At 33.7% G+C, this 27197-nt stretch overlaps 3 protein-coding genes across 3 annotated transcripts; 1 reads left to right on the top strand and 2 right to left on the bottom strand.

Annotated features, from left to right (window-relative positions):
• The first annotated feature begins 92 nt into the window (after positions 1 to 92).
• LOC112016028 (uncharacterized) lies at positions 93 to 4291 on the top strand. The gene is given in 10 exon segments (XM_065773350.1): positions 93 to 390; positions 393 to 514; positions 696 to 790; positions 974 to 1041; positions 1126 to 1169; positions 1310 to 1387; positions 1511 to 1664; positions 2231 to 2336; positions 2339 to 2385; positions 4265 to 4291. Coding segments are annotated over 10 exon segments (936 nt in total). The 5' UTR covers positions 93 to 195.
• Positions 4292 to 11596: 7305 nt separating this feature from the next.
• Positions 11597 to 12262, bottom strand: LOC136067443 (G-type lectin S-receptor-like serine/threonine-protein kinase SD1-1). Its single transcript, XM_065773319.1, has 2 exons — positions 12118 to 12262; positions 11597 to 11914 (listed from the first exon to the last, which is right to left on the bottom strand). The coding sequence occupies exons 1-2, from the start codon at positions 12259 to 12261 to the stop codon at positions 11609 to 11611; spliced, it is 450 nt and encodes a 149-aa protein (XP_065629391.1). The 5' UTR covers position 12262; the 3' UTR covers positions 11597 to 11608.
• Positions 12263 to 12349: 87 nt separating this feature from the next.
• Positions 12350 to 26337, bottom strand: LOC112016032 (receptor-like serine/threonine-protein kinase SD1-8). Its single transcript, XM_065773349.1, has 15 exons — positions 24911 to 26337; positions 24640 to 24756; positions 24347 to 24504; positions 24045 to 24252; positions 23662 to 23899; positions 23425 to 23575; positions 23042 to 23339; positions 18856 to 19006; positions 17310 to 17373; positions 15656 to 17006; positions 15392 to 15517; positions 13313 to 13345; positions 13037 to 13194; positions 12733 to 12943; positions 12350 to 12588 (listed from the first exon to the last, which is right to left on the bottom strand). Exons 1-15 carry the CDS (start codon positions 26166 to 26168, stop codon positions 12350 to 12352), a joined length of 4761 nt encoding a protein of 1586 aa, XP_065629421.1. The 5' UTR covers positions 26169 to 26337.
• Positions 26338 to 27197: the final 860 nt, after the last annotated feature.

The raw sequence follows: 27197 nt of genomic DNA, 5'->3' as shown, positions 1-27197 counted from the left end.
TCACATATATCAATGTCTTCCCCCCCTTTTTTTTTTTTTAATTTATTTATTTATATTCTAAAGAAACATTCCGGAAGCGCTCGCGCAAACTAACGGTTCAAGACTCGAAACAGACAGACTGAACGGTTCACTCCCACTATATATATATAATTGGCAATCAATTTCTCTCACAATCAAATCCCTTTCTGTTTTTCAATGGCGACCTCTGTAAGGAACAATTTCATGCCTCAATCTCTGATCTCGAATCTCCAGCAAGTACTGATAAGCAGAAACAACGCCGTAGAAGAAGGCAAAAAGATCCACGAACAACCACCTACACCAGCCGGAGCTCACTGTTCGGGTCCGGGCGCTGCTGATGCTGACGTGGAGGAGGAGGAGAAGGATTGTAGTTATACAAGCCGGTAGTGTTGGTGACCAATGGCGAAGGCATAGAGTCCCCTGGTCTCACTTTCCTCGTCCAAGCTCTCCTTCACGACGCTCGCTTCGACATTCACGTCTGCGCTCCCAATCGTCGGTTCCTTCAATTCCATTTCCTCTCTCTTTTTTTTTAATTTCTCCGTTTGGTTGCTGAGAAAGTGCGGGAAAAGAAAATCTCGCCATTTTTGAATTTTTTGTTGCCTTTTTTTAATGGAATGAGGTAGTAATAGACTCTAATAATTTATAGTAAATAGTAAAATTATTTTGGGTTGGTGCAGGGATCGATCGGTGTCCGGTCACTCCGTCACGACTCGAGAGACGCTTGCCGCGTGTTCTGTTGAAATCAGCGGCGCCACTGCTTTTCAAGTTACCGGTAAATCCCTGATCACATTTTATAGCTATCGTTGTAATTTTATGCTAATTTCGATTATTTTCATATTTTTTTTACATATAAAGAAAATCATTGTTATAGTACGCAGCACCACAGAAATGAGAACTGTCTTTCACTTTGAATTTTGTGTATTAAGATGAAACTTTCTTGATTTGATATGATCAGGTACTCCTGCTGATTGTGTATCTTTAGCATTATCTGGGGCATTGTTTTCTTGGTCAAAGCCTGTTTTGGTATGCACTTACAATCTCTTTACTAATTCTTGTAAATTTATGAGCACCAATGTACTCTAACCATTTTTATCATAACATATGCAGGTAATTAGTGGAGTAAACAGAGGCTCGAGTTGTGGTCACAATATGTGAGTAATATGCTGTGCTTGCTTCATACATAATTTGCTTTGCACTTTCATAAAATGTCGGTGTCGCTGAAAATTCAGACTGGTTCAGATTTAACACTGAAAAGTGATTCAACTAACAATCTTTGTGTCCCATGACTTAGGTTCTACTCTGGGGCTGTTGCTGGAGCTAGAGAGGCACTGATTTGTGGTGTACCATCTCTTTGCATATCATTCAACTGGTGACTGCCTTTTTCTGTGTTTTATCTCCTCCCAAAAAAACCCTTTTGAAATTTTGTCGCCCTGCACTTTGAGGGGCCTCTATCGAGTATATTATATGTCGATGTTATTTATTTTTTTCCCAGGAAGAAGGACGTGAGCTGTGAGAGTGATTTGAAGGATGCGGTCGGTGTTTCTTTGCCATTAATACATGCAGCCCTAAGAGATATTGAGAAAGGAACTTTTCCTAAAAATTGCTTTCTGAATATTGAGATTCCCAGCAGTCCTTTGACAAACAAGGTTTGCTTCTCCAACTGCTATGCTTTGGATTGGAGGAAAAGCATTGTTATTTAGGGAGTTCTTGTTAGTGAGAATTGTATATCTAAACTAGTGTGATGATCAATCTTAAATTGAAAATAACTTATCTGCATCCATGTGTCAGTGGTACTCCAATGATATCATTTTAATTATAATTGAAGGATCTTTCGGGTGCTTAGCTATGTCTTTTAGTTATCTGCTACTAAAAACAAAACTTCAAAATATGCAAATGCTGTTCTGTGGCACATTTGGCTTTCCTTCCAACCCTTGAGATTTGAAAGAGAATCAAATGTCAGCATGTCACATTTCTAGCCAGATCAATATTAAACAGAAATGGAAGCCTATTTTCGTTCTTGTCAAGGTTTTATTACACATTCTTAGGCCCTCCTTCTGTTTGATAGGCCAAATTGTATGAAATTTTAGTGTCAGGGCGTCCATTCTGTCTCATAAACATTTCAATTAGTCATCACAATTTGCTCTAGTGATATTCAAGTGCTTTCTAGTTGCAATTGTGGCTTATGTATTTGGACTATACTTTTATATGACAGGGCTTCAAGGTGACCAGGCAGAGTCTATGGAGGCCCTCTCTAAGCTGGCAAGCTGTGTCAGCAAACAGGCATCCCTCAGTTGGTGGCCATTTCATGTCCAATCAGCAAAGCTTGGTATTAAGCTGGCACAGCTCAGCCGAGATGCCTCCGCTGCTGTAAGTTCTGCATATTCTTATTTTTTTTTTTTTTTTATAAAAAAAGAAAAAATAATTTTTTTTTTAATTTCCCATAAAATGATATTAAACTTTTTTTTAATAGACTATTAATAAATGCTCTAAAGAGGCTCATTGAATGAACTCATAAATAAAAAATTAAAACATAATTCACAGTCATGAATCCACATTTTTTTTCTCGCTAATCAACAGCAATTGATTTTTTTTTTTCCAAATTATAATTTTATCATTCAAGTTTTAAATTCAATTTTATTTTATTAATAAGTTTTTAACAAGTTTTTAACCTTTTTTTTTTTTCATAAACATTTAAAAGTTTAACTTGATTAACTATAGAAAGGTAATTATACAAAATCCTATGTAGTTTTTCGCATAATCACCTAAATATAATACTTAACTCTCATGTGATATTGGTTTATGTGTAAACCAATAAAAATATATGAAGACAAACAATGAATTACTTATGTGATAATATGTATTCATATTATTTTTATAAGAAACATTATCGTAACGGAAGAGAGTTAAGTGTTATACAATTAATGGATTACACATAAAACAATATCATAGGGTTTTTTTTAGAAGAATATCGTAGGAGGCTAAGTGTTACATTAAAATTTTAAGGAAGTTCTATGTTTTCCTAAAAAACCACATGAGAGTTTATATATTTTTTCATTATAATTAATATTAACATTTTATTTATTTATTTATAGAATTTCAACTTATAGGTCCGCTTTTGATGATTGTGTTTTTTATCATTATAACATTAACCTAATTTTGAAAGTTAAGGAAAAAAATTGACCTATTCAAATTTATAAGACTGAAAGTGAAATTATCCCCCTTATTGAAAGACCAAATCATTTGACTTTTAATATATATATATATATATATATTCTGAGGATTGTGCTTTTTATCATTATAACATTAATTAACCTAATTTTGAAAGTTAAGGAAAAAAATTGACCTATTCAAATTTATAAGACTAAAAGTGAAATTATTCCCCTTATTGAAAGACCAAATCATTTGACTTTTAATATATATATATATACACATACATACGCAGGAGGGCCAATAAATGTGGTATTAATATATGTTAATATAGAGCTATTATTGATTTTTCATGGATAATGAACATCTATATTGGTAAGTATGGTAAGTAAGGTTAGAGTAGTGGTTTTTGTTTTTTTTTATTTTCTTTATTTTAATAAATAGAGTAGTGATTTCAATTAGCTCAACTTATAAAATCTATTATAATAGAGACTTGAATATCATATCTATTTATTAGAAAAATAAAATATTATTTCTTTGAAGTAGATTGGGATTTAAACATCTCCATCTTCTCTTTCTCCCTCTTTTTCTTTACTTAACAAAAAAAAGAGTCATGTTGGATTTTTACTTAAACTTTTTTCCCCCCAAAATCGCTTTAATTTTATTTTGAGATCATGGCTTTTCCTCCTTAAAAGTACAAAAAATATTTGATTGGCACAAGATAGAGGGTGAATGTCATATATTTCTTGCACACCTTTGAGCTCTTAACAGTAAAAATGAAAAACTATGTATATATTCTAATCTTTCAGCTCTTTTAATAATTGACTTTCTTGGTAATCTTTTTCTCAAAAAAAAAAAAAAAATTTCTTGGTAGTCTTATGCAAATATGACATAACTTGGAGACATAATAAAATCATTTGATAAGGATGATAACTTTAATTTGTATCCTATTCTCACAAGAATAAAGCATAAATTGAATCATGTTAATACATACTTTCTGCATCAAAATAAGCTTTCTGCATCAAAGAATTTTACTATAATAATAAAGTACTTAAGAAAGGATGTATTATAACATGGTCTCAATTTCGTATGATTACAGGGCCACATGAGAGCTGGCTCTTCATGACACCATCTGAAAAAGGCTCTCTAAAATATCAAACCCTCCATGTGGTATTGTCTAGACTCTAGAGACCGAGAAAGACGAGTACCAGTTGCTTGCTAATGTAGTCAAACTTAATTTCATACGAGCATATATAGTTGGGACCGGACACCTAGCTAGCATTATGCCTATAATCATGCCCATTATTATATCTCTGTCACGACTCACATGACCTTCTGGATATGGGCCCGCTGGAGTAACAACGATTACTGCGAAAATGGGGGTGTAAGGTTAATATGGTCACTATGATTCGCTAGCATAAGAAATTAAGAATATATAATAATGGCATCCATGTTTGGTGAAATAATGTTGTACGATATATACTGTTCAAGGGTTTATCTTATGTGGTTATTTAAATAGGTGTCACCAAAAGTTCTTTGTTTTTCTCCCTTATCGTCTGGACAAATGTGAAGCTAAATTCAAGGAGAAAAGTGAGGATAGGCCGCATAACTGTCTCGACATAATTACAATTGACTAATAGGAAAGGAAAATCACAGATCTTAGAACTAAATTCAAAGTGTTGAAAGGAAATGATCAAAAAGTTACCAGTCCCACATTTCAAACAAATTTGAATGTAGCCGAATAAAGCAACGTTATGTTGATGTTGCTTTTTTCTTCTTTCTTTTTAACTTTTGTTGCTAAATTCTTCTTTTTCATTTAACTTCGTGTTTTGGGTAATGAATACAGTTCTTCTTTGCATTACAAATAGGAGCACACAAATGCTCAAAAAGGTCAGCCCCAAGGGACAAGAAGGGCCTCCAGTATGCCCAGATTAAAGCCCAGGAACACCACACAGCCCCACATTCATTTTACTTTTTAACCCAATTTAGTGCCTTTTATCATATAACTGAAAGCAATTGGCAAATGCTCCTATATTGGCTTACACGAATTGCAAGCATCAAAAATCCTGAATGACATATAATTCAACTCAACTACAGCCTATATGGTACGAATCATAGTGAACTTTGTCACCCAAGTTGGAGATACATTAAGATGGAGGGCTTTTTCTAGTCTTCATCAGATCCAAGGTTACTTGGATTATTAGTATGCAACAGGTTTCTTTGAAGATACTCTCGTGAAGTGATGCACGTCTATTATTTTGGGTTTTCTGTTGGTGATAATAGGAATGCTTGACAGAAGTAACCTGCCAAAATCATGTTCACAGACCAAAGAAGATGAATATTCCTCCCTAAAGTATTATTATGCTTTAAAATGAAGTTTTTTTTTTTTTGAATTTTTGAATCACTAAAGGAGACTGCTTGAGGAAACTAGACTGCTTTTCCATCTTTCTATCATCTGATACAGTGATATGGATATTTAACCCAGCATGATCGAGCACTAAAATCATATACAGATCTTTCCTGCAGCGTTGACACATTCCTATTTCAAAATTTAGTGTCTGTAAATTTGAGCCTTGGATCTTCAATTTGATCTAACATACACCTATAATATTGAGAAGAGCAGACAAGTGCATTCGAAAAAGCAAACGGAATAAGTAACTGCAAAGGGCTCCACACGAATGAGAGAAGGGAAACTTGCAAGGAACAGGCATCTAAAAGGTAGATTGATTATCAATATCCCATCAAGAGTTGGCAAGCAGCAAACACTTGAGAATTGATCTCAAGGTAAAAGTGGGGAATTTCCGTGAAACCATTGCTACAATATTCTGTATCAATATGGCAGTAAAAAAAGTTAGAATTGCTAGACGATGTCATAATGACTAGCAAGGTTACAACTGAAAGAAGATAACTAGATCAATTACCTTGAGCTCAACTTTAAATGCTACTCACATGTGAAGTACAAAAGAGAAGCCATAACAGCTTTAAAAGGAAAACCTTGATACTGCTGTGTGTTACTCCAACTGATCAGACACCACAGCCTCAGTCCCAACTTAGGGTTTGCCTACATGGAAACTTTCATGCTACTCATCTCCATTATTTACATATATTCTTTGTTCAGAACTTGGGCAACCGTCTTTACTCTTCACTGCTTGGTCTTACTAGCACCACTAGACTAGTAGTCCAAAATTTTTGAAGCTTTTGCCAAATCATTCTGGGAACTTCTACTTATATTTCTAGCATCTGCCTTAATTATCAACCTCAGCACTGACACCGAGAGCACCAACAGACCGATTTAGTCACATTTCTGATTCATGCTTTGCTGCAGATAGCATCAATGATAGCACTTTCTGAGTTGATTTTGGCACATCTTTATAATTCACAAATGCTAAGTTGTCAGAAGATTTAGAGAGTATGTTAAGAGTTTTATAGTTTAGTAACATTGTTTTGGTCTCTTTTATAAAGAGAACCATGATTCAAACCTCACTTTCTCACTTCTTTTTTTTGTACATATAATAATTCAGTGTATAATATACCTAAGAAAGAATGGACATTATAGTGCCATATAATTGCATTACATGGTAAATTCAAGCAAATGAGATATACATTATACAACAGCATACCCAAACATCTCACCAATTGAGATTGTAACATATACCTAGCCCTCGTCTAACAAAAAACGAAAACTTCCCATGAGAGATTCAAAATGAACAACCACCCTAGAGGAACCTTTTTATTTTTTATTTTTGGGTATGGCTTAATTAATCTAGGATTTAATTTTTGCCTATATAGGCATATATAAGTCTGTAATGACATAATTTGTTGGTTTGCAATTATAAAAACTGACATATTAAAAAATCTCAATCAAATAGTAAATTTTAATTTGGATTATATCGAGTAGAATGTTAAAGAAATATTCAGAATTTGAACTGTTTTTCTTTTATTCTTTTCTTTAAGATATCTTGCTCAGTTGTAAAAGCCTAAAGCTTTTATACCTAGTAAAAAATTTTTAAGCTAAGCAATAACTCACGCCTGCGGGATAATTTATTAACAAAATTTTTTTAAAATTTTTTTTAAGATTATAAGGAAACCGTTCAAATGTCCACCATTATTGAGAAATCCCTCACATATCAAACAGACAAATACTTTAAAGCCCGAAGCATGTCATTACAAACTCTCAAATTGAGTTTCTTAAAAAAAAAATTAGAGTATAAAAAACCAAAGAAAAGCCACAAAAGTTTAGACTGGTAAACAATTATTGGAAAATAAAATTGATAAAAAATTTATTAGAAGAAATGGAATGAATAGTAAACTTTGTTTAACGAAATATTTATTTGAATTATTTTAAATTGTAAGGAAACTATTCAAATGTCTACAATTATTGAGAAATCTGTCACATATCAAGTACGGGATGCTAGTTTAAAAATAATAATAATAATAAATAGCATCTAAACCCAAAGTAAAGCCAAAGAACTTTAGACTGGTAAAAAAATAATGGAAAAGAAAATTGATAAAAAATTGATTAGAAGTGATGGAAACAAACTGGAACCCTTTTTTGGTACATCAAAAACATAGCACAATTACAAAGAACAAGCAATCAAGAAAAAGCTAGAAAATAAAAAGTGAAATCTCAAGCTGGCAATTCTCAGTTTTCCAAACCATTCATGTGTATTGTTTAATTCAAGGTTACAAATTATGAAAATCGAATGGACATATAGAAGAAGAATCAAATTGCAACTGTAACTAAGATCGTTGAAGAAATTTGACACTGCTAACAAAAAAACAATGGCATGAGTGGTGTCGCAGAAACTTGAAGAAAACACACATGATGCTCTTTTTGATGGAATAGAAAATAAACTGTTAGTTTCTAGTAGTAAATCTCGAATCTACGAGATGTTCCTTGAATCCACAAGGTAATAGGTCTAGAATCCACCAGAAAAAACAATAGACAAAAGTCTAAATTTTTATTGATGATAAACTCTTCAAAAAAAAAAAAACCTTTATAGACTTAGGGACCTATTTAAGAGCTCTATAAAACTTGACAAACAAGAAAATATTATCTAAAATATATTTTCACAATTTGTTCCATTCCTTGTAATAACAACTTTTCATGGTGCAAGGATGAATGTGATGCCTTTATTCCATTGTTTTTGTTGAAATAATTGATTTTAATAAATAGTTTCTTCCTAAGAGTGTTGTCTGAGCTATACAATATATCTTTTTGTCATTATCTCAAAAAAAGAAAAAGAAAAAGATAAGTTGTCTAAAGTACCACATCGGTCAGTTAGTAAGTGAATCTTTGGTTTATAAGCCTTACTAGTACTTACAAAGATTAGGCCTTTTTGTAAGTGCTAATATTGTAAGTCTTGTCTTCACACTCCCTCCTTCCTCATTCCCTGTGTCTTATGTCTATATTATCACAAAAAAAAGAAAAAGAAAAAAAAAGAAAAAGTAAATGGTCTAAAATACCAAATCGGTTAATTAGTAAGTGAGTCTTCGTTTTATAAGTCTCGCTAGTACTTACAAAGGTTAAGCCCTTTTGTAAGTGCTAGTATTGTAAGTCTTGTCTTCTCACTCCCTTCTTCCCCATTTTTTATGTCTTCTGTCTATATTATCTCAAAAAAAAAAAAAAAGTCTTTGGTTGAGTTATTATGGAAAATTATGATATTTTGTGTAAGGCGGAAATCACATTTTCGTCTCTACATTTTCAACCGATTCCAACTTTAGTCCCTAGATTTTATTTTTACCGCTTTTAGTCTTTATCCTGAAAAACGCTTCCCGTTTTAGTCCTTGTTGTTACATCAGAGACAGAAAATGCACACGTGGCAAACGGCAGAATTAAAAAATATTAAAATATCAAAAAAAAAAAAAAAAGAGTAACACAACGTCTACCCCCTTGTGAGGGAGAGGATGCATGTTTTCGAAACATGCAGTACCTTCTCCTACTTTTGAGCTTGAATGTGCACACGTATTTCTAAGTGGTCTCATCTCTTTGACAGTATCAAGATGTGCAAATTTAATGGTTTTCCTCTAAGGATTTGAGTCATTTCTTCTTTTTGAGGTGACCTAAGGCCTATGAAAAGTTATATATAACACATTCAACAGAATCCTTTGACTGAGCTAGGTGACCTCATGCTCTAAGGATCAAGAGCTCCACATTAAAATAACATATGGGACTTGAATTTTGGAAGAGTCTTCACATTCTGAAGAATGGGTTGAAGCCTATTACATTGCCTTGTGGATCGTCCCTTTGCATCACTTCGGGTCATGTTTTTCTTGCTCTTTTTTTTTTTTTTTTTTTTTGGCATCTTGTGAATAATAATAACTAAAAATATAATAATAAAAGTATTTCCCTTCCAAAAAATTTTTTTTTTTTTTTTTTTTTTGGCATCTTGTGAATAATAATAACTAAAAATATAATAATAAAAGTATTTCCCTTCCAAAAAAAAATCAAAAAATTTGTGTCAAAATTTTTTTTTCAAGAAAAAAAATTAAAAAAGGAATCTTCTAAAGGGAATCTCCAAATGGGGCAATCAAAATAACAAGTGATGCCATGATTTATTTTAGACCTAGGTCCATAAGTTGTTTCAAAACCTTTCAATCTTTCAAAACTTGGGCCTTAGTAACAAGTAAATCATACGCCATAGGTTAGCTTAGAATATTCACTTCTCTTAAGGGCTTAACTTTTTAAGCATCTTGCCCTTTTTTCGAAAGTCTTAGAGAGAAGTGTTTTAGCCTAATGAGATGGCTCGAGAGCCCCCTTTATGGTCAAAATGAATTATGGACAAATGTGATTAATTAAGTGTGTCCTCATCTCAGACAATATGGCACCACAAACATCTCGTGAACACATCCTCAATCTTAGGTGGGTTTGTTCACCCAGGTCAAGTAGTTTGAGAAAAGTTTCCATTGTTTAAGTTCCTACTACTAGTCAAGACATCATCCAAGAAATGGCCGAAGAAGAAAGTAGAGGTAATCATGATGCCCATATGGAAGGGATGTTGAAGAGCATCATGAATAGGTTATCCAAGTCAGAAAAGTGAAAAGGAAAGAAAAATGTTGTTCGAGATGAAGATTTGGAAGATACTATGAGGACACTAAATGAGATGAGCATGACAAGGCTGAATATGAGCAGAAGAAGAAAATAGAGAGGATGAAGGTGGATAATAAGAAGAAAGTGAGAGGATGGAGGCCATGTATATGACTCTCCTAAAGTCCCAAGGGGTTGATGACCATTTAGTTGTTTGCAATCTCTTCCCCCACCTCTTCATTTCCTCAATGGTTACAAATCATTTCTCTTTTTCTCCTCTTTATTCTCCCTCTCCTATCTCACTCTCTCATTCCTTCTCCATACATCCTCAACTCTCAATCTCATGAAGGAAAAAAAAAACATTCAGATCACACAACTCCCTTTTCTCCTCCTTCCTTTCTTTCTCAAACAAAAATCATCAAAACTCATAAAACTCAATGGTAATTTTGATTTAATTAAGTCTTTAGTTTTTAGTGTTTATATTAGTGTTAAAGAAAGATTTTGAAGACGTAAGAAAATTGCTCAAGATCATAGGAGTTTTGTTGTCTCAACTCCTAGCTAGACTCCTCACGATTGATCAAGCTTTAATCAAACTTGACTCCTAGCTCAACTCCGCTCGACCGATTGAGCAGTGGGAAAACTAAAACAAAATTTTCAGTTTCAAACCATAATGACCTAGTCCACTTAGGATTCATGAACTACGCTTCCCAAGGGTATATAAGAATATTTTTAGAGCTGTTATCATAAAGAGAACACACGAATACTTGGAGAAGTTTCTGCAACCTTGTGCGCCGTAGGTTTTTATATCAAACTACTTATGGTTTACCGTTAAGAGTGTGTTTTTTGTGAAGAAATTTGCACCTACAACTTCTTCAATCAAGAAGGTTGATTATGAAGTCAATTAAGAATTGAATATCTGTGCACAGTGAAGAAGTTCACTAAAAAGAGTAGTCCAACTGGGTTTGAGCTATGCTTAGATAGCTCAGTAGGTTATATTATAGGTAGATACTTTGGGATCGGGTATATTCCTTGTACTTGTAACCTAAATCTTTGTTAATGGATTCTTTAAATTTGGTGGATGCCTTTAAATCACCCATTTTCCCCATCATGACCATATTGCATGTGTCAAATTTAGTTTTTGCTACATTAAACTCAAGATTGGTGATGTGGTTGTACCTTAATTCAATCTTTGCATAAACAATTTGGGTAATTGATATATTCTAATAGGGTCAGCCTTGAACCCAACATTATTTAAGAAGAATTCAAAATGCTTAATTTTACGAAAATGAATCTCAAATTCCAAGTGTCAAACAACAAACTCGAGTATTGGAATTCTAGTATAATAAGTTACTAAATTTATAACGAACGATATTAATTATAGGATATGCAATATGGTCCATATAATAGAATAATCCTCTATCGTGCCTCTAGTTGTGTAATAGATATTTCATTTGTTGAAGACAATTGATGTTTGCTCGATGAGGAATCCACATCAAGTGAATTTTTTCCTATAAGAAAACTAAGTTCTTTAGGTTCAGGTAGTAAACTCTCACTGCCTAACATCATAACCACAGATGACATGTTGGGCCTATCCTCCGGAAGTTGTTGCACACATAAGAGACTAACATGGATGCAACGCAACATCTCTGATAGAGTGCAAGAGTTGTCTAAGCACATATCAGTTAGTTCCAAAGGCTTGCCTTCTCTCCATAATTTCCATGCCTAAAAAATTGCAACCTTCTATCAATAATCAGTTCATTATATGTAATATATATATATATATATATATATATTTATTTTAACCTTCTATCAATAATCAGTTCATTATATGTAATATATATATATATATATATATATATTTATTTATTTATTATTTTAGAAAGCATAATATGTAAAATTTACATGTAAAGTTTTTGGATTCTCACATGTCCAATGAGATTAAGACTATGGTTTGGATGGTAAAACCCTCGATTCTTCTTTCCACTTACTATCTCTAGCAATAAAATTCCGAAGCTAAAGACATCGGATTTTACTGAGAAAAGTCCATCAATAGCATACTCAGGTGCCATGTAACCGCTGCAAAACATCATCAAGAATAAAACATGTCAATTAGTAATAAATATAAACTCTATATAAAGTATTTTAAATTGATACTTACTAAGTTCCAACCACTCTATTTGTATTTCCTTCAATTTGATTTCTTTCAAATGTTCTAGCCAAGCCAAAATCTGATATTTTTGGGTTCATCTCACTATCAAGTAATACATTACTTGCTTTAAGATCTCTGTGTATAATCCTTAGTCTAGAATCTTCATGAAGATAGAGAAGCCCTCGAGCAATGCCATTAATAATGTGGAACCGCTTAGACCAAGGTAGAATTTTGCCTTTTGCTTGATCTGACAAGTTTCACATTTATGTTATCAAGAGTCACCCTGAACTATAAAACAAATTAAAAGTACCAGGTTGTATATTCTTTGGAAAATTCATAACAAAATTACTTATCTAACTGAAATAATAATTATGTTTTGAGGGATTCAAACCAAAAATGAAGGAGTCCAAGCTTTTGTTGGCCATATATTCATAGATTAGCATTTTCTCCTCTCCTTGAATGCAACAACCAAGAAGCCTAACAAGATTTCGATGCTGAAGTTTGGCAATCAATATTACTTCATTTATGAACTCATTCAATCCTTGTCTAGAACTTTGTGAAAGTCTCTTTACAGCAATCTCGTGTCCATCTATTAGTGTACCCTAAAAATTCACATTGTAGGAAGGTTACCACATACTGAATATGATAAGAGCTATTTTTGCTCGAGGTCCTTAAACTAGAACACTGTAAGTTACCTTGTATACAGGTCCAAAACCACCTTCCCCAAGCTTATTGTTACTTGAAAAACTGTCTGTGGCCTTTTCGATTGTAGCCAGATCAAAGAATGGGAGCTCCAAATCTTTTCTTTGGCTTTTAATGCTCCGATCTATGACCATGTTGTTCTCCATTTTCTCTGATTAAAGTAAAATATGATTTATATCATTCAATAAATAAATAGGATAGCTATAAATCATTTGGACTAAATGCATATTAATCAAGCCAAATCATAACTTGATTGGGAGCCAATTAACCAAGCCATAAAGCCCATAAGCCATAACCATAACCTGGAAATTTACCAATAATATGAAAAGCATGATTTTACTAGTTCAATGACATTGCTCAACTTATTGTGGCAATGGTCAGTGGCAAAGCTATGGAGGGGCTAATTCTATTAACAATACTAATAAAATCGTATATTATTTGTAAATATATTGCAAATATGACAATGGTTTCGACCCATACCAAGTCCGTTCCAATCCATGCTCTTGATATGATAATGTAATCTTTTTGACTCACAAGTCACAACCCAAACCTATACATTTCAAAATGGTATTGTCCAACTCTCCCATGTACGTGGTTCAAATTCTCCCTCAACTGAATATAGATAGATGTGGCAAAATGGGTTGGACCTGACAACCCGACCGAACCTAAAGGAAAATACTAGATTTGAACTAGAATTTTTTGACTCGGAGTAAAAAGGGGTAGACTTGTGACCCGACTAATTTTTTTTTTTTTTTTTAAATTTGGGATAAAAATAATAATAAAATTAAGACATGGTTGATCTACTTGTTTATTTTGGGCTTTACAATGCACAACTCAAACACAATTGACAAATATAATGTTAGTGCCACGTGATTATTATTATTTTTAAAAATCAATTTGTTTAACATTTTTTGGATAATTCTCTCTCTCTCTCTCTCTCTCTCTCTCTCTCTCTCTCTATATATATATATATATATATATCTATGTGTGTGCGTGTGTGTATAACTTTATTCAAATACAATGGCCTTGAGAAAACAATCGAAACCTTTATCTAGTTACATGCAAGCGAATTGAAAGATTAATAATTGAGGTATTCTTCCCACTTGAATAACACGACAAGTAAATATTTTTAGATATAAAATGATAAAGTACATGTCAAGATAATTTGATTATGGTAGAGTTAAAAAAAAAATTGAAATTATAGGCATGTATGAGAAGCATTCATAAGTGTAAAAAAAGTGAACATGAAGTATATCAATAAAACTAGCATAAACTATGGATGCTTAGGCCTATTTTGTTACAAGTTCATAGCCAAAATAAACGACATTTCAAAATTTTTTTAAAAAAAAAATGATGTTTCCTAGCGTGTGTGTTGCTTAACAATAACATTATATTCATAAAAAAGATCATGAATAAATAAGTAAACAATCAAATTTTGATGTATATTCCCAAATTGAAACAGAATATCAACCACATTACATCTAAAATTAAACATAACTATTAGATTTATTTTCAAGATATCTAATTATAAAATTAGTTTTCAAGATTGTAAATTTTTATATCTTTTTATTCTTTGTTAAATTAGTTATTCAATAGGGCATTTGTAATTTTATTCTCTATTTTGGAATGTTGACACTGTGTAATAGACTAGACTCATTTGTGTTTGTGTTATTTTATTTTGGTCAATAATGTTGGAATTTGTATAATTTTATAAAAATTATTAAACAAAGTATCAATTTGTTGAGCTAAGCTCTTTTTTGATATAGGTGGTGAATTCAAGTGGAAAATACATTGCTTGCCAAGTGGAAAATACAAGTTTAAAAAAAAAAAAAAAAAATTCATATGAAAAAATACATGCGAACCCAGTCCAACCCAACTCGACTTGTTTTTAACCCATTTAAAATAACCATTTTAGACTTGAACCTGAACCAACTCTCCGTTTTGCGACTAAATATAGATATAATGTCAAGAATGTAAAATAATGTTAGTGAAAACATTAAAAATCCTAACTGCATATTGTGTGGGTTATAGGCAGGTGTTTAATTAAAAACAAGGAATTCGTAATTTTGATGAAATTATATTTATGTTTCTAACTCGAGTCGGGGTTGGCAAGTGATATAGAAACTACACGGTCAAGTTTAAAGAAAATATTGCTTAAATATTAATCTTGGTTATATCTATAATAAATTCTTCACTCTGCAATGCATTTTGATTATGACCAAATGGCTACGCACATTTCAGAATTTTGCTGTTCGGAAAATTAGTAACTCTTCCATACATTTGTAATAAGAAGCTCAATTAAACAATATGGCAATATCTTTTCTGAAGGTCATAGAAATTAACATTACCTCTGAACTTTTTCCCGCTTTTGCGAATGAGATAGGCAATTAAGAGCATCCCAGAAATTATGGCAGCGGCAACTACAACTATAACTATCACTATGACCCTTGTCTTTTGCCCATCTTTGGCCTCTCCTAGGTCAGTATGAACAACCAAAGCAAATACAATCAAAACTCAGCCAAAAAAAAGAAAAAAGAAAAAGGAGAACCTATGGCAACAAATAATCCAAAGAGAAACAAGAAATCAGACAACAATACTAAGCTTGTACATACCTAACTCTGAAGCAGGCATTCGAACATACAGATCCTGCCCACCAGCTGAAAGTTGTCTAATATCAATTAGATTTCCATACCAAATGGCACAGCCACTACCTCTTCCTCTAATATCTGAATTTGTATAAGCCATACATGAACAATTGTTCAAGCATTTGATCTTGCATTCTTCAATGCTCATATTTTTGCTCACCCACAAGTTTGTAGCATCTGGCAACTTGAGCCCACCAAGTTTTAGAAACCCATCTTTATCTTTACCTTGGCAACTCAATTGTGTCCTGCGTACGCATCCTTGAGACCAGTTCATTGGGTTCCATGTTTGTTGTGATTCAGGCTGGAATCCTTTTAAACACTGACAGATTGGTGAATCACCAATGATACAATTTCCATAGGGACCACAAAGGTTGTAACTGTCACAATTGTCTCTTGGCACAGATGCATACAGGCTCCAAGTTGAATCTGCTTCAATCCATATGAATCGTTGACGAGAATAGTTGGTTTGGTTCATAACCATTCTTGAGATTACTGATTTATCTAAGGTGTGGTACTCATAGTATGCCTCGTTCTCATTGGAGACGAAATTGAACTTGAAAACGGGGTTGGGCCTTAATTCCGGGGCACCACTGAATCTAAGGCCATTCCACGGGCCACTCCGATAGTACTCCTCCGAGCCTTTCCACATAACTGCTTCAGGATTTTCATGAAGTTCCATTCTCCAGGTAAAGTCTCCAGGAGATGGATCATCCCAATTCTTCCATGCCGATAAAGTCCAGACAAGACCGGATTTTAAGTCCCATCCAAGCTTCATTCCTGGTAACAATGTATCAGTAGGGAAATCAAAGCTTTGCCACAAATAGTTTCCTGAATTTCCATCATTCCCATCTCTTATTACTAAATTCCCGGAATCCAAAAGCTGTACTATTGGATTCGAAGCTTGTTTTGTTGAATTTGCGTACCAAACAATACTAGTAGTATTCCGGCTGAGAAGAACAAGATTGCCAGTGTTGTTTATCATCAACACACCAGTCAAGTCTTCGATTGGGTTGCGTCGGTTTGCTACCCAAACAACAGTTTTAACTGGGATATTCTTGTACCATATTCCCAAGTAACGATTGGTGGAACTACCTGGACTAAAGAAACCCAGTTCAAAGCTTCCATCTGCTGACACCAAAGTTCTGCCCTCACTGATTGTCTGGGATTGAGTAATGCTATTAGCTGCATTGGTGCACCAAGAGAATAGAAGAAGTAAGATGGTACCCTGAAACATAATGGAATTCAAATCCATAGTTGAATTGATGAAAGGGGTTTTATTATCTAATGTGATTGTTATATCTCTTGACTGTGTGAGGACCTAAGTTGTGTGCAACTGGGGAATTCTCGGGGTATCAATTCGAAGTTTTGTAAGCAAGTCCCACAGTCAACCAAGTCTTTAGTTAACCAGTTTATCCAGAAAAGTCTTTAGCTAACCATAGACCTTATATTCATGTGAATCAGACTCAGAGAGTATTGAACATTTCAACAAAAGTTTGCTTGGCTGAAGTTTTTCCTCCCGCATTTAACTCTGGGCGTACGGTGTACCTAACTCTTGTAGACCATGCCTTTCCTCATCATTTTACTAAAAGTTTCCCATGGCTTGAGTCCACCCTTTGGATACAAGAATTTTTCTTTGGCCCATTAAACTAATACTAGTTGGGGCAGCACGTTGCTTGCCATTATACCTAATAGTCACATAAAGTTAAAAATAGAACCTATTAGAGGATTTTTAGCAGTCTCTAAATTTTTGCTTATTTGGAGAGTAAACAGTACGTTTTACCTTTTGTCTACTTACTTTTTCAAATACATTTTCCAACAAATTCTTTATCACATTCTCTATCTCATCTAAATATTATTTCTTCATTCATTTTTTATTATTTTTTTATCATCATTTATTTTTCCTATATTTATTCCCAACAATTATATTTTTCAATAAAAAAAGTGTTATATTCACAACATTTTTCGCAATACTTTCACAACATTTTTCATTTCTTTCAATTCATTCTCATCCATTAGTTTTCATTTCTTTTTTTCTTTTTCTTTTTTCTTGTTTTTATCCTCCACACACGTGTCCAGCCTATCTCTATCCCCCACCCCTTCTTTTATTTTCTTTTTCTCCCTCACATTCAAGAACACTTTGGACTCTCTCTTTCATTCTCTAGCTCTTTTTTTTTTCCTACTTGATTCTAGAATACTCTCTAGCATGATCTTTTGACTTCTATTGTCTTTCCTCTTCAGTTCACTTCACACACACAGCCAGCATGGCCTTTGTCTATCTTTTTTTTTTTTTTTCTTTTCTTTTCTTATTCTGATTCACTTTGTTGTTACAATGGAGCTTGATAGGCTTTCATGCTCTTGATCTGTTGTTTTTGTTTTGATTTTAGATTTGTTGTTCTAATTAAATTTGTATTTTTACCTATTCTTGATCTATTGTTTCTATTCTGATTTTAGATTGTGTTTGTGTTTTAATTATGTTACCGTTTAAGAGAGAGACAGATGAACAAAGAAAAGAGAAGGAAAGAGAAAGATTTTTTTTTTTTTATTCAACCGGGTATATTTTTAAAATAAAATATTCTTTAGATATGCTATAATGATTGCTACAGTGCTCTCCATACCTGGAGAGCTATTGTAGCAAATCTATAGAAAAATTTGGAGATGCCGAGTCTGTTGGAGGGATTTTTTGGGGTGAATAGTGGCTTTTCTCTCCAAAATTTGGAGATGCCGACTCTACTGGAGATGCTCTTATCAGCTTGTCTCTATAATATAAATTCCAATTTAGATCAAACCCACTTCTAGAATCAAATCCTAATTAAAGAAGACATATATATTCTATGTCATGAAACAATGTACTTTTCAATGCCATCAAAACATTGAACATTATCAAAATTCAAAACATCATAAAAAATTTATGATCTTTCTTTGAACTTTTTATACTCTTAATCTCATTTGCTGATCCACACTTTCTACTCTGTCAAAGGTTTAGGCTCTCAAGCATATGTAGTGTTAAGCCATAAAACCTTCATGAATTGGCACCTCCACCATAACACCATTAATCTCCTTCCTCAAAGTAGTTTTATAATTATAACATTAAGCCAGTCAAGCTTAACCGAATAAATCATAAGTCTTGTTTTGATGCATTGTCACTCTTTGAAGGCGTGTTTACAAACCTCCAAGAGTACAATTCTATCCCTGCATGGATTCTAGCACCAGCCACCTCATTGATGGCCACAACATCTGTAATCTCTTTCAAGTCCTCTGCAATGAGCTTCACTTTCAAGGAGCCAACATTATCATCTACATGCTTAATCTTGGTTGTCCCTAAATGTTTGCAGAAAAGGCAAGTGAAATGTAAAATTGAAAGTTTGTTAAGCATGAAAAAGTAAGGTCTAGCCATAAGGCTGTGAATATGCTAGTACTTATTTTCCACAAAACATTACAGAATGATACTAACTAAATAATGACATGTAACAATGAAAATTTTAGGAAAGCTTACAATGCTGATCCCTATGAAAAGAGTACCAAAGGATGAGTTAGAGAGAAATAGAAATGAAGTGCATCAATTTTGTAAACTCTTTAAGCATTTGTGTTCAATTAATAGTTTAATTTATACCAAGGAATATGATTATTTAACAAACCTCAAACTTCAAAAACAAAAACTTTAAGGAACCTCAAGTGTAATGCATGAAAAAATATCCTTTGAATGCTTAGGTTGCTTTTCACAATTCATCTTTCTTACTATGATGAAAGGTGACCCATCATTAGTTCTGAGAAATAGACAGTGTATAAAAACTTAAGATGCACATAAATAACAACTAAAAAAATGATGACATCCTATTGCCTTTAGAAGAATATCCAACCTTATTTCAGATGTCTGCAAGTAACATCAGGATTGAGATATTTTTGGATTTCTAGTGTTCGCTAATTCCATGCCAAATTTTTTCATTGTAATATGCAAATATTCCTTGTATTGTATTTCATTGTGTTCTATTTGCATTGGAGACATGGGGATCAGAAACATCCCATGTCAGGCGAATTTACCAATTACTCTAAAAGCTCAAGCTAAGAGACAATAGTGTAAGCTACATATTCACAAGTTCTAATAACCTCATTGCCTAATTATGCACCAAGTTTGATCCTTATTGGCGAATTTAAAAAAAAAAAAAAAAAGCATTCACTTAATTATCAACCTCAGCACTAACACCGAGAGCACCAACACATCGATTTAGTCGCATTTCTAATTCATGCTTTGCTGCAAATAGCATCAATGATAACACTTTCTAAGTTGATTTTGGTACATCTTTATAATTCACAAATGCTAAGTTGTCTGAAGATTTAGAGGGTATGTTAAGAGTCTTATAGTTTAGTAACATTGTTTGTTCTCTTTTATAAAGAGAACCATGATTCAAATCTCACTTTCTTACTTCTTTTATACATATAATAATTCAGTGTATAATATTCCTAAGAAAGAATGGACATGATAGTGCCATATAATTGCATTACATGGTAAATTCAAGCAAATGAGATATACAACAGTATACCCAAACATCTCACCAATTGAGATTGTAATATACCTACCCCTTAAAAAAAATGAAAACTTCCCATGAGAGATTCAAAATGAACAACCACCCTAAAGGAACCTTTTTTTTTTTTTTTTTTTTTTTTTTTTTTTTTTTTTTTTTTTTTGAGAAGAAATTTGGGGTACTAATTGATTATGTTATTTAGAGATGGCTAAACATTCCGATCATATTGATGTCAAATTTTAACAAATTGCCAAAGAGTTTTGTAGCTCAATTAGTATTTTTTTGGTATTCCTAATAGAGACATATAAAGTTTCAATCCTCTATCTTCCAATGCAACCATTGAATTATAAATTTTTTTTTACAAATTGATTAAATTTCTCATAAATAATGAGAAAACTTAACAGATGCTCTAAGGACATTAGTTTAAGAATTATTTTTAAAAACTTTTTTATGGGAAGGAAAAAAAAATTGATTGTTTTAACAGTTTTTTTTTTCCATAAAAATTGTATTAAAATTTTTAAAATAGTCCGTTAACAAATATTCTAAAACATCGGTTAGTCCATAAATTATTTAGCATCGATGTATTGTTATATGATTAGGAAATGATTTACTTAACTAAGGCCTAGGAGTGACCCTCGCAAGGAACAATACTTAGATAGTATTGGAGCACTGTTGCGGACTCTCACAAAAAAAAAGTGAGTTCCATAATGAATTTCCTGTGCGGAGCCCACCCATTCTACGAGAGTACTCTTGGACTATCTGCGTACTTTTCCTAAAAAGCAAGAATATGTCTTCTTCAACTCTAGCCTCTGCTATCAATGCAGATTTGGCTGCAATTTATAAGGCATTTCCTGCATTCAATTTGCCTGGGTGGTTTCACACAACCACAACAGCCCCAAATTTAATGCAGGATTTCAGTACTTGCCAAATTCCATTACTAGAGCCCGTTAGAGATTTAGTGGTTGAGAAGTAAATACCTCAGTACAAAAGGCTAAATAGGTTGAGATGTAGCCTATTGGAGGCACTCCATGATTTTTGCAGCTAAATCAAGCTACTATTTAGAATTTAGATCTTGCCTGTCCAAATCCCGAGAGCCCATTTTCTGCCTCTTTTGTTTTTTTTTGAGAAAGTTCTGCTTCTGCTTTTTGATAAAGATATCCAACTACTTAAGTGGATCTACCACTCAAGATTAAATTATGTACCTCCAAAAATTGTTAATGTTAGTTTTAATTTATACATTGAACACGTAGAAACCTATAATATTAAAATAGAAAAAACTTGTCGTGAAAATTTTATTCTTTCTGGTCCACAACCTTGTGGAAAATAGACCACCTTGACCATTAAGCCATGATTTTGATTGTCTACACTCCAACCTCAATCTTACATGTCTCTTGGATTTTATATAGAATTATATCTTAAAAAAATAATAATAAAAAAAGAGAGTTGCCTACATCTTTTTTGCTATATATATATATATATATATAAGAAAAATATTAATGAATGTCTTTAAAGTATTTATTAGTGAATTATTTAAAAAAAAATTTAATAAAAAAAGAAAAAAAATTAATATTTTGACAATTTTTTCTATTTTTCATAAAAATTATGTTAAAACTTTTGTAAAATAGTTTGTTAAACATTTTTTTTTTTTAAGTACTCACTAACATGACCTTAAAAAAAAAATGTTCATTATCCAACTAATCCCATAAAAGAAAATTTTCAGATACAAGTTGAATCTACTGTTTGCATCTATGGCCACACAAGGCTGGTTGGGCTTCTTTAAATGCTTCCAACATTTAGTCGGTCAATTAATAAAGCCTTTAATTCCTTGGAAGAGAGCCAATACAACGAACCAATTAACAAAGTCTGCTTCAACTTTTCATAAAGAGATTCCTAACTCCCAACAACTCCCTGACTTTTCTGCACCCTTGAAATTATGGCAGCCCCAAACAAGTCCTCATGCAAAGTGTAAATTTTCTGAAACAAATGCTAGGCTGCTTCAACTTTTTATAAAGTGTTCCAACTAATCCCACTAATTGGAACTACATCTTGAGTTAATTCACATTGTAGAAAGACTTTTAACAACATTGAAATCTGAGTACTGATTATCATTGCTAGAAGCTTCCAGCTGCTACAAGTGGTCATATAAATGCAACAACCAACATATTTATTATATGTTACCAAGATTCGTGTAAATTTTCCACGACCACTGCTGATAGGTAAGTTGAGTGCGTTTTGGGATTTACTTAAAAAAGTTTAATTTTATTTTCCTTTTTTTTAAAATTGCAAAAAGGGTAACAATTTTAGGCATTTTCTAGCAAACAAGATTGTGGGATGTACTTCTCTTTAACTTGTGTGAGACCAATTTGATCGACCACTCCGAATTTCAGTCCAGGGTACTCCTTAGACTTTTATGAAAACCACTTGTTATACATTTAAGGAAAATAAGAGAATGGTATATTTTGGGTTAGTGACAAAAGGCACTCATCTGGGCCAAACCATGTACACAGGAAATACAATACAGGGGACAATGTGGTTCTGTATATGAACTGCTAACTGTATGGCCTTTGCACCAAACTTCAATTCATTTTGGACAAACATTGTATCAGGTCTAAACAAGCTCCATCCGGAAAATCATTAAAAGCATTCGTCCATTTGTTGTGAAATAAGGCATTTTATGACATGGGACAAATAATTAAACATCAGTAAGTTAAACACATTGAGGGGAAAAAAAGTGACATCAATATTGGACTATAGGTTACAAAATGATAGCAAGAAACAATACTCTGGTTAGGTGATGCATGATCACACACCTATGTAAACAATCATTATCGAGGGTCTAGTAATGTAATGGTTAATTCGTTGGTTGAAGATGATTCATTCTTACTTGATGAAGAATTTGCATCATGTGGCCCCTTATCTATGAAGAAACCAGGTTCTTTGGGCTGAGGCAATACACTTTCACTACCCAACATTAAAAGAACAGTTGACAAGCTCGGCCTATCGTCAGCACGTTGTTGCACACATAGGAGACTAACATGGATACAGCGCAACACTTCTGAGAGGTTGTTTGAGTCGGTCAAGCAAGCATCCATCAGCTCCAAAGGCCTGCCTTCTTTCCATAGTTTCCATGCCTAAAAATATTGAAAGTTACTTATCATTAATTGGTTTAAGTGTTTAACATATTTTGAAAATAAATACTAACTCTTAAATACTTACATGTCCTATAAGGTTCCCTTTTTGGTCTTGGTGATACAGCCCTCTAGATTTCTTTCCACTTACTATCTCCATCAACAAGATTCCAAAACTAAAAACGTCAGATTTTATTGAGTAGAGTCCATCAAATGCATACTCTGGTGCCATATAGCCACTGCATTGCACCGTGAATTAGGAAAAATTACTACATTAATGAAATTATAGATTTATACAGATATATAGCATATCAATAGTACTTACTAAGTCCCAACCACTCTGTTTGTGTTTCCTTCTGTTTGATCCCCTCCAAATATTCTAGCCATGCCAAAATCTGATATTTTAGGATTCATCTCACTATCAAGTAAAATGTTACTTGCCTTGAGATCTCTATGTACAATCCTCAATCTAGAATCTTGGTGGAGATAGAGAAGCCCCCTAGCAATCCCACATATAATTTGGAAGCGCTTGGACCAATCCACATCTTTACCTTTTGTTTCATCTAGCAAGTTTCTTGTTCAAGTTAATATAAAATTCTCAAATTCTTAACCAGTCAACTGAAATTTTACATATTCAATGGAAAAATTGATAACAGAATTACACATGCGATTCCCTACTAAATACAATAGGTTCAGAGGGATCCATACCAAAAATGAAAAAGTCCAGGCTCTTATTTGGCATGTATTCATACACCAGCATCTTCTCTTCTCCCTCAATGCAACAACCAAGAAGCTTAACAAGATTTCGATGCTGAAGTTTTGCAATCAGTATAACTTCATTTTTGAATTCGTTCAGTCCTTGTCCCGAGCTCCTAGAAAGCCTTTTCACAGCAATTTCTTGTCCATCTATTACACCCTGAAAGTTCACATTTGCAAATCAATCTAATAAGTCTGTATAAAATGAGTAGTATTTCTTTCCTATTTACTTTTCCAACACATTGCAAATTTACCTTGTATACTGGTCCAAAACCACCTTCTCCAAGTTTGTTGCTAAGCGAGAAATCATCAGTGGCTCTAGAAATTGTGGACAGGTCGAACATTGGAAGCTCCATATCTTCTTCTTTACCCCTGCTGCTATGACCAGTTGTTCTACTTCTCTCCATTTTCTCTGATAAAGGAGAATTAAAAAAAAAAAAAAAAAATCACAAGGACCTTAACTCAAGTATAAAACATGTGAAGAGAAGCACATTATGATATACATTTAGATTAATTAGCAGATCACTATCTTTATAAGAAACTTTACCTTTTAAGTTTTTCCTGATTCTCAAAATCAAATAGCTAGCTAAGAGCATTCCAGAAGCTGTCACAACGGAACACACAACTAGCACTGTTATCTTCTTCTTATGACCATCTTCCATACCTTGATATTAGATTTAGAAGTGACAAAGCAAATTCAGTCAATAGTATAAACAGAACTAAAAAATATTTTAAATTCTTCAAAAAAAAAAAAAAAAATTTGAAAGAAAATTAAAAACACTTATTGAAGATCTTCTTTCACAAAATAAAACTCATACCTACTTCTGAAGGGTGCATTCGAATGTATAGATCCTGTCCACCAGCTGGAAACTGTTTAATATCTACTAAATCACCAAACCAGATGGCGCAGCCAGTACCTTCTTTGATATCTGAGTTTGTATAAGCCATACAAGAACAGTTATTCAAGCATTCTGCCCTGCATTCCTTGAGATTCATACTTGTGTTCACCCATGAGTGTGTGGTATCTGGGAGTTTCAATCCAGAAAATGTAAGAAACCCATGTGTACTTTTATCCTCGCAGCTCAATGGTTTACTGCGTACACATCCTTGGGTCCAATCCATTGAATCCCATCCTTTTTCTGACTTGGGTTTGAATCCCTTCAAACATTGACAGACCGGGGAGTCAGTAACAAGACACCTTGCATAAACCCCACAAAGGGCATAGGTATCACAGCGGTCTATAGGCAGAGATGCATAAAGCTTCCAACTTTGTTCTGTCCATGTGTAGCGTTGAAACAAAGAGTTAGTTTGGTTGGGAAGTGCTCTTGAAAGGAGTGCCTGTTTGAGGGTATACATGAAGTAGACCTCATCTTGATTGAACACAAATTCGAAGGCAAACACTGGATTTGACTTTAGTCCAGGTGAACCACTGAAGGCATAGCCATTCCAAGGCCCAGTACGGAAGTATATTGTTGAGCCTTGCCACAAATACGCTTCTGGGTAGTTATGAAGTGTCATCTCAAAGATACAGTTTCCAGGAGATGGGTCATCCCAGTTCTTCCATGCAATTAAGCGCCTGTTGAGACGTCTCTTTAAATCCCAACCATGTTTCATTCCTGCTAAAAATGTATCAGATGGGTAGTCAAAGCTTTGCCACAAATAGTCTCCTGAATTGCCATCTGTTACCACAAGATTCCCTGTATCCAAGAGTTGTAACAATGGACTCTGAGCTTCTTTCAAAGTGCTTGCTGACCAAACAACCGAATCATTGTGAATGAGGTTAAGATTTCCAGTGCTGTTTATCATCAAAATCCCAGATGAATCGTTGATTGGGCTAACTCTGTTTGCAACCCAAACAACAGTTTGAACTGGGATGCTCTTGAACCAAATTCCCAAGTAACGATTCTTGGAACTTCCAGTACTGAAGAATCCCAGTACAAATTTTCCTTCTCTGGACACTATGGTGTTCCCATCGCTTAAAGGTTGGGATGGAGTTATGCTGTCTACACCATAGCAGATTTTAAACAAGAAACAGAGTAAATTTGCAGCGATAAGAATAGAAGAAAGAAGGCCCATTGATTCCTAGTTCTTCACCTCTATGGTTCCTATATACAAGTTCAAGACAGGCCTCTAATAATCAAGGACCATTAGAAAGGCATAAACCCTGAACGACACGCCAGTTGACTTGGACGCATGTCTTCCGGAAAAGAAGAAAACTCTTCTTGTGTTACAAAATGAAGGAACCTACTTTAAAAGTGACTCACGAATTGAAATTTTCTTACTTCAAGCAAAGAAAAGAACAAGGATTTTTATTATATTTTTTTATGACATGAAACCACATTTTTTATTACTTATTTATATATATAAACACCATACTTTACTATGATTAGTATGTAATATAAGTGGTATCAATGCTAGATTTAGATGAAAATTATATTACACTAATCATAAGGAGTTGTAAAAAATATTATTGTGGGGGAAGAGGGGATCAGGCCCAAGTTAATGGGCCGAATGCCCATGAGAGGACTGTTTCACATCCGAAGAGAGGGATGCGGAGAGGACAAGGCCCAGAGTGGAGTGGAATCCTCTTGGTGAAGGATCATCGCTGTCCGAGGAGGATATCTCCAGTCCAAAGAGGGCATCTCCTGTCCAAGGAAGATGTTTTGCTTTGATATGATATCGGAGACTAATTGAGTAGGGGAAAAGCCCGAATGACTGTCCGAGGACTCCACTTGATCAAGATAAGCTCAAAGCATATTCAGGAACGATAAGGATGGGGAAATATCTGAGGGAAAGGCTGCTGCCACCGTATTCAATGCATTGCAACAACTTTTCTGGCCGCATTTATGTGGAGAAGACCTCTGAACAGTGCATCCTAACCTACCGTCACTCACACAGAGATGAAAAGAAGTTGCCTGACGTGACAGGTACTTGAGCAAGTTCATGGATGGGGAGCACGTGGACGATGGAGATGAGGGGGAGAGTGACTATATAATAGAGGGGAGCACCTGTCAATGAGCCCCCGGGAAGAACAAGAAGAAAAAGGAGAGAAAAGAAAAACAATAGAGGGTTCCAAACTATCAATGTATACAAATCGATCAATGC

This window comes from Quercus suber, unplaced genomic scaffold (assembly GCF_002906115.3).
Source record: "Quercus suber isolate HL8 unplaced genomic scaffold, Cork oak 2.0 scaffold_73, whole genome shotgun sequence".
NCBI classification, from domain to species: domain Eukaryota; kingdom Viridiplantae; phylum Streptophyta; class Magnoliopsida; order Fagales; family Fagaceae; genus Quercus; species Quercus suber.
This window is presented reverse-complemented; position numbering and strand designations above follow the sequence as displayed.

Bases quoted from the DNA above. Each gene is read 5' to 3' on its own strand.
- LOC112016032 (XM_065773349.1), bottom strand. From the start codon at position 26,168: ATGGGCCTTCTTTCTTCTATTCTTATCGCTGCAAATTTACTCTGTTTC. The intron at 24,505-24,639 runs GTAAAGTTTCTT...CTCCTTTATCAG, and splicing joins AATCAGGAAAAACTTAAAAG to AGAAAATGGAGAGAAGTAGA. The intron at 13,346-15,391 runs GTAATGTTAATT...GTAAATTTCCAG, and splicing joins AAGCGGGAAAAAGTTCAGAG to GTTATGGTTATGGCTTATGG.
- LOC136067443 (XM_065773319.1), bottom strand. From the start codon at position 12,261: ATGGCACCTGAGTATGCTATTGATGGACTTTTCTCAGTAAAATCCGAT. The intron at 11,915-12,117 runs GTGAGAATCCAA...GCAATTTTTTAG, and splicing joins GTCTTAATCTCATTGGACAT to GCATGGAAATTATGGAGAGA.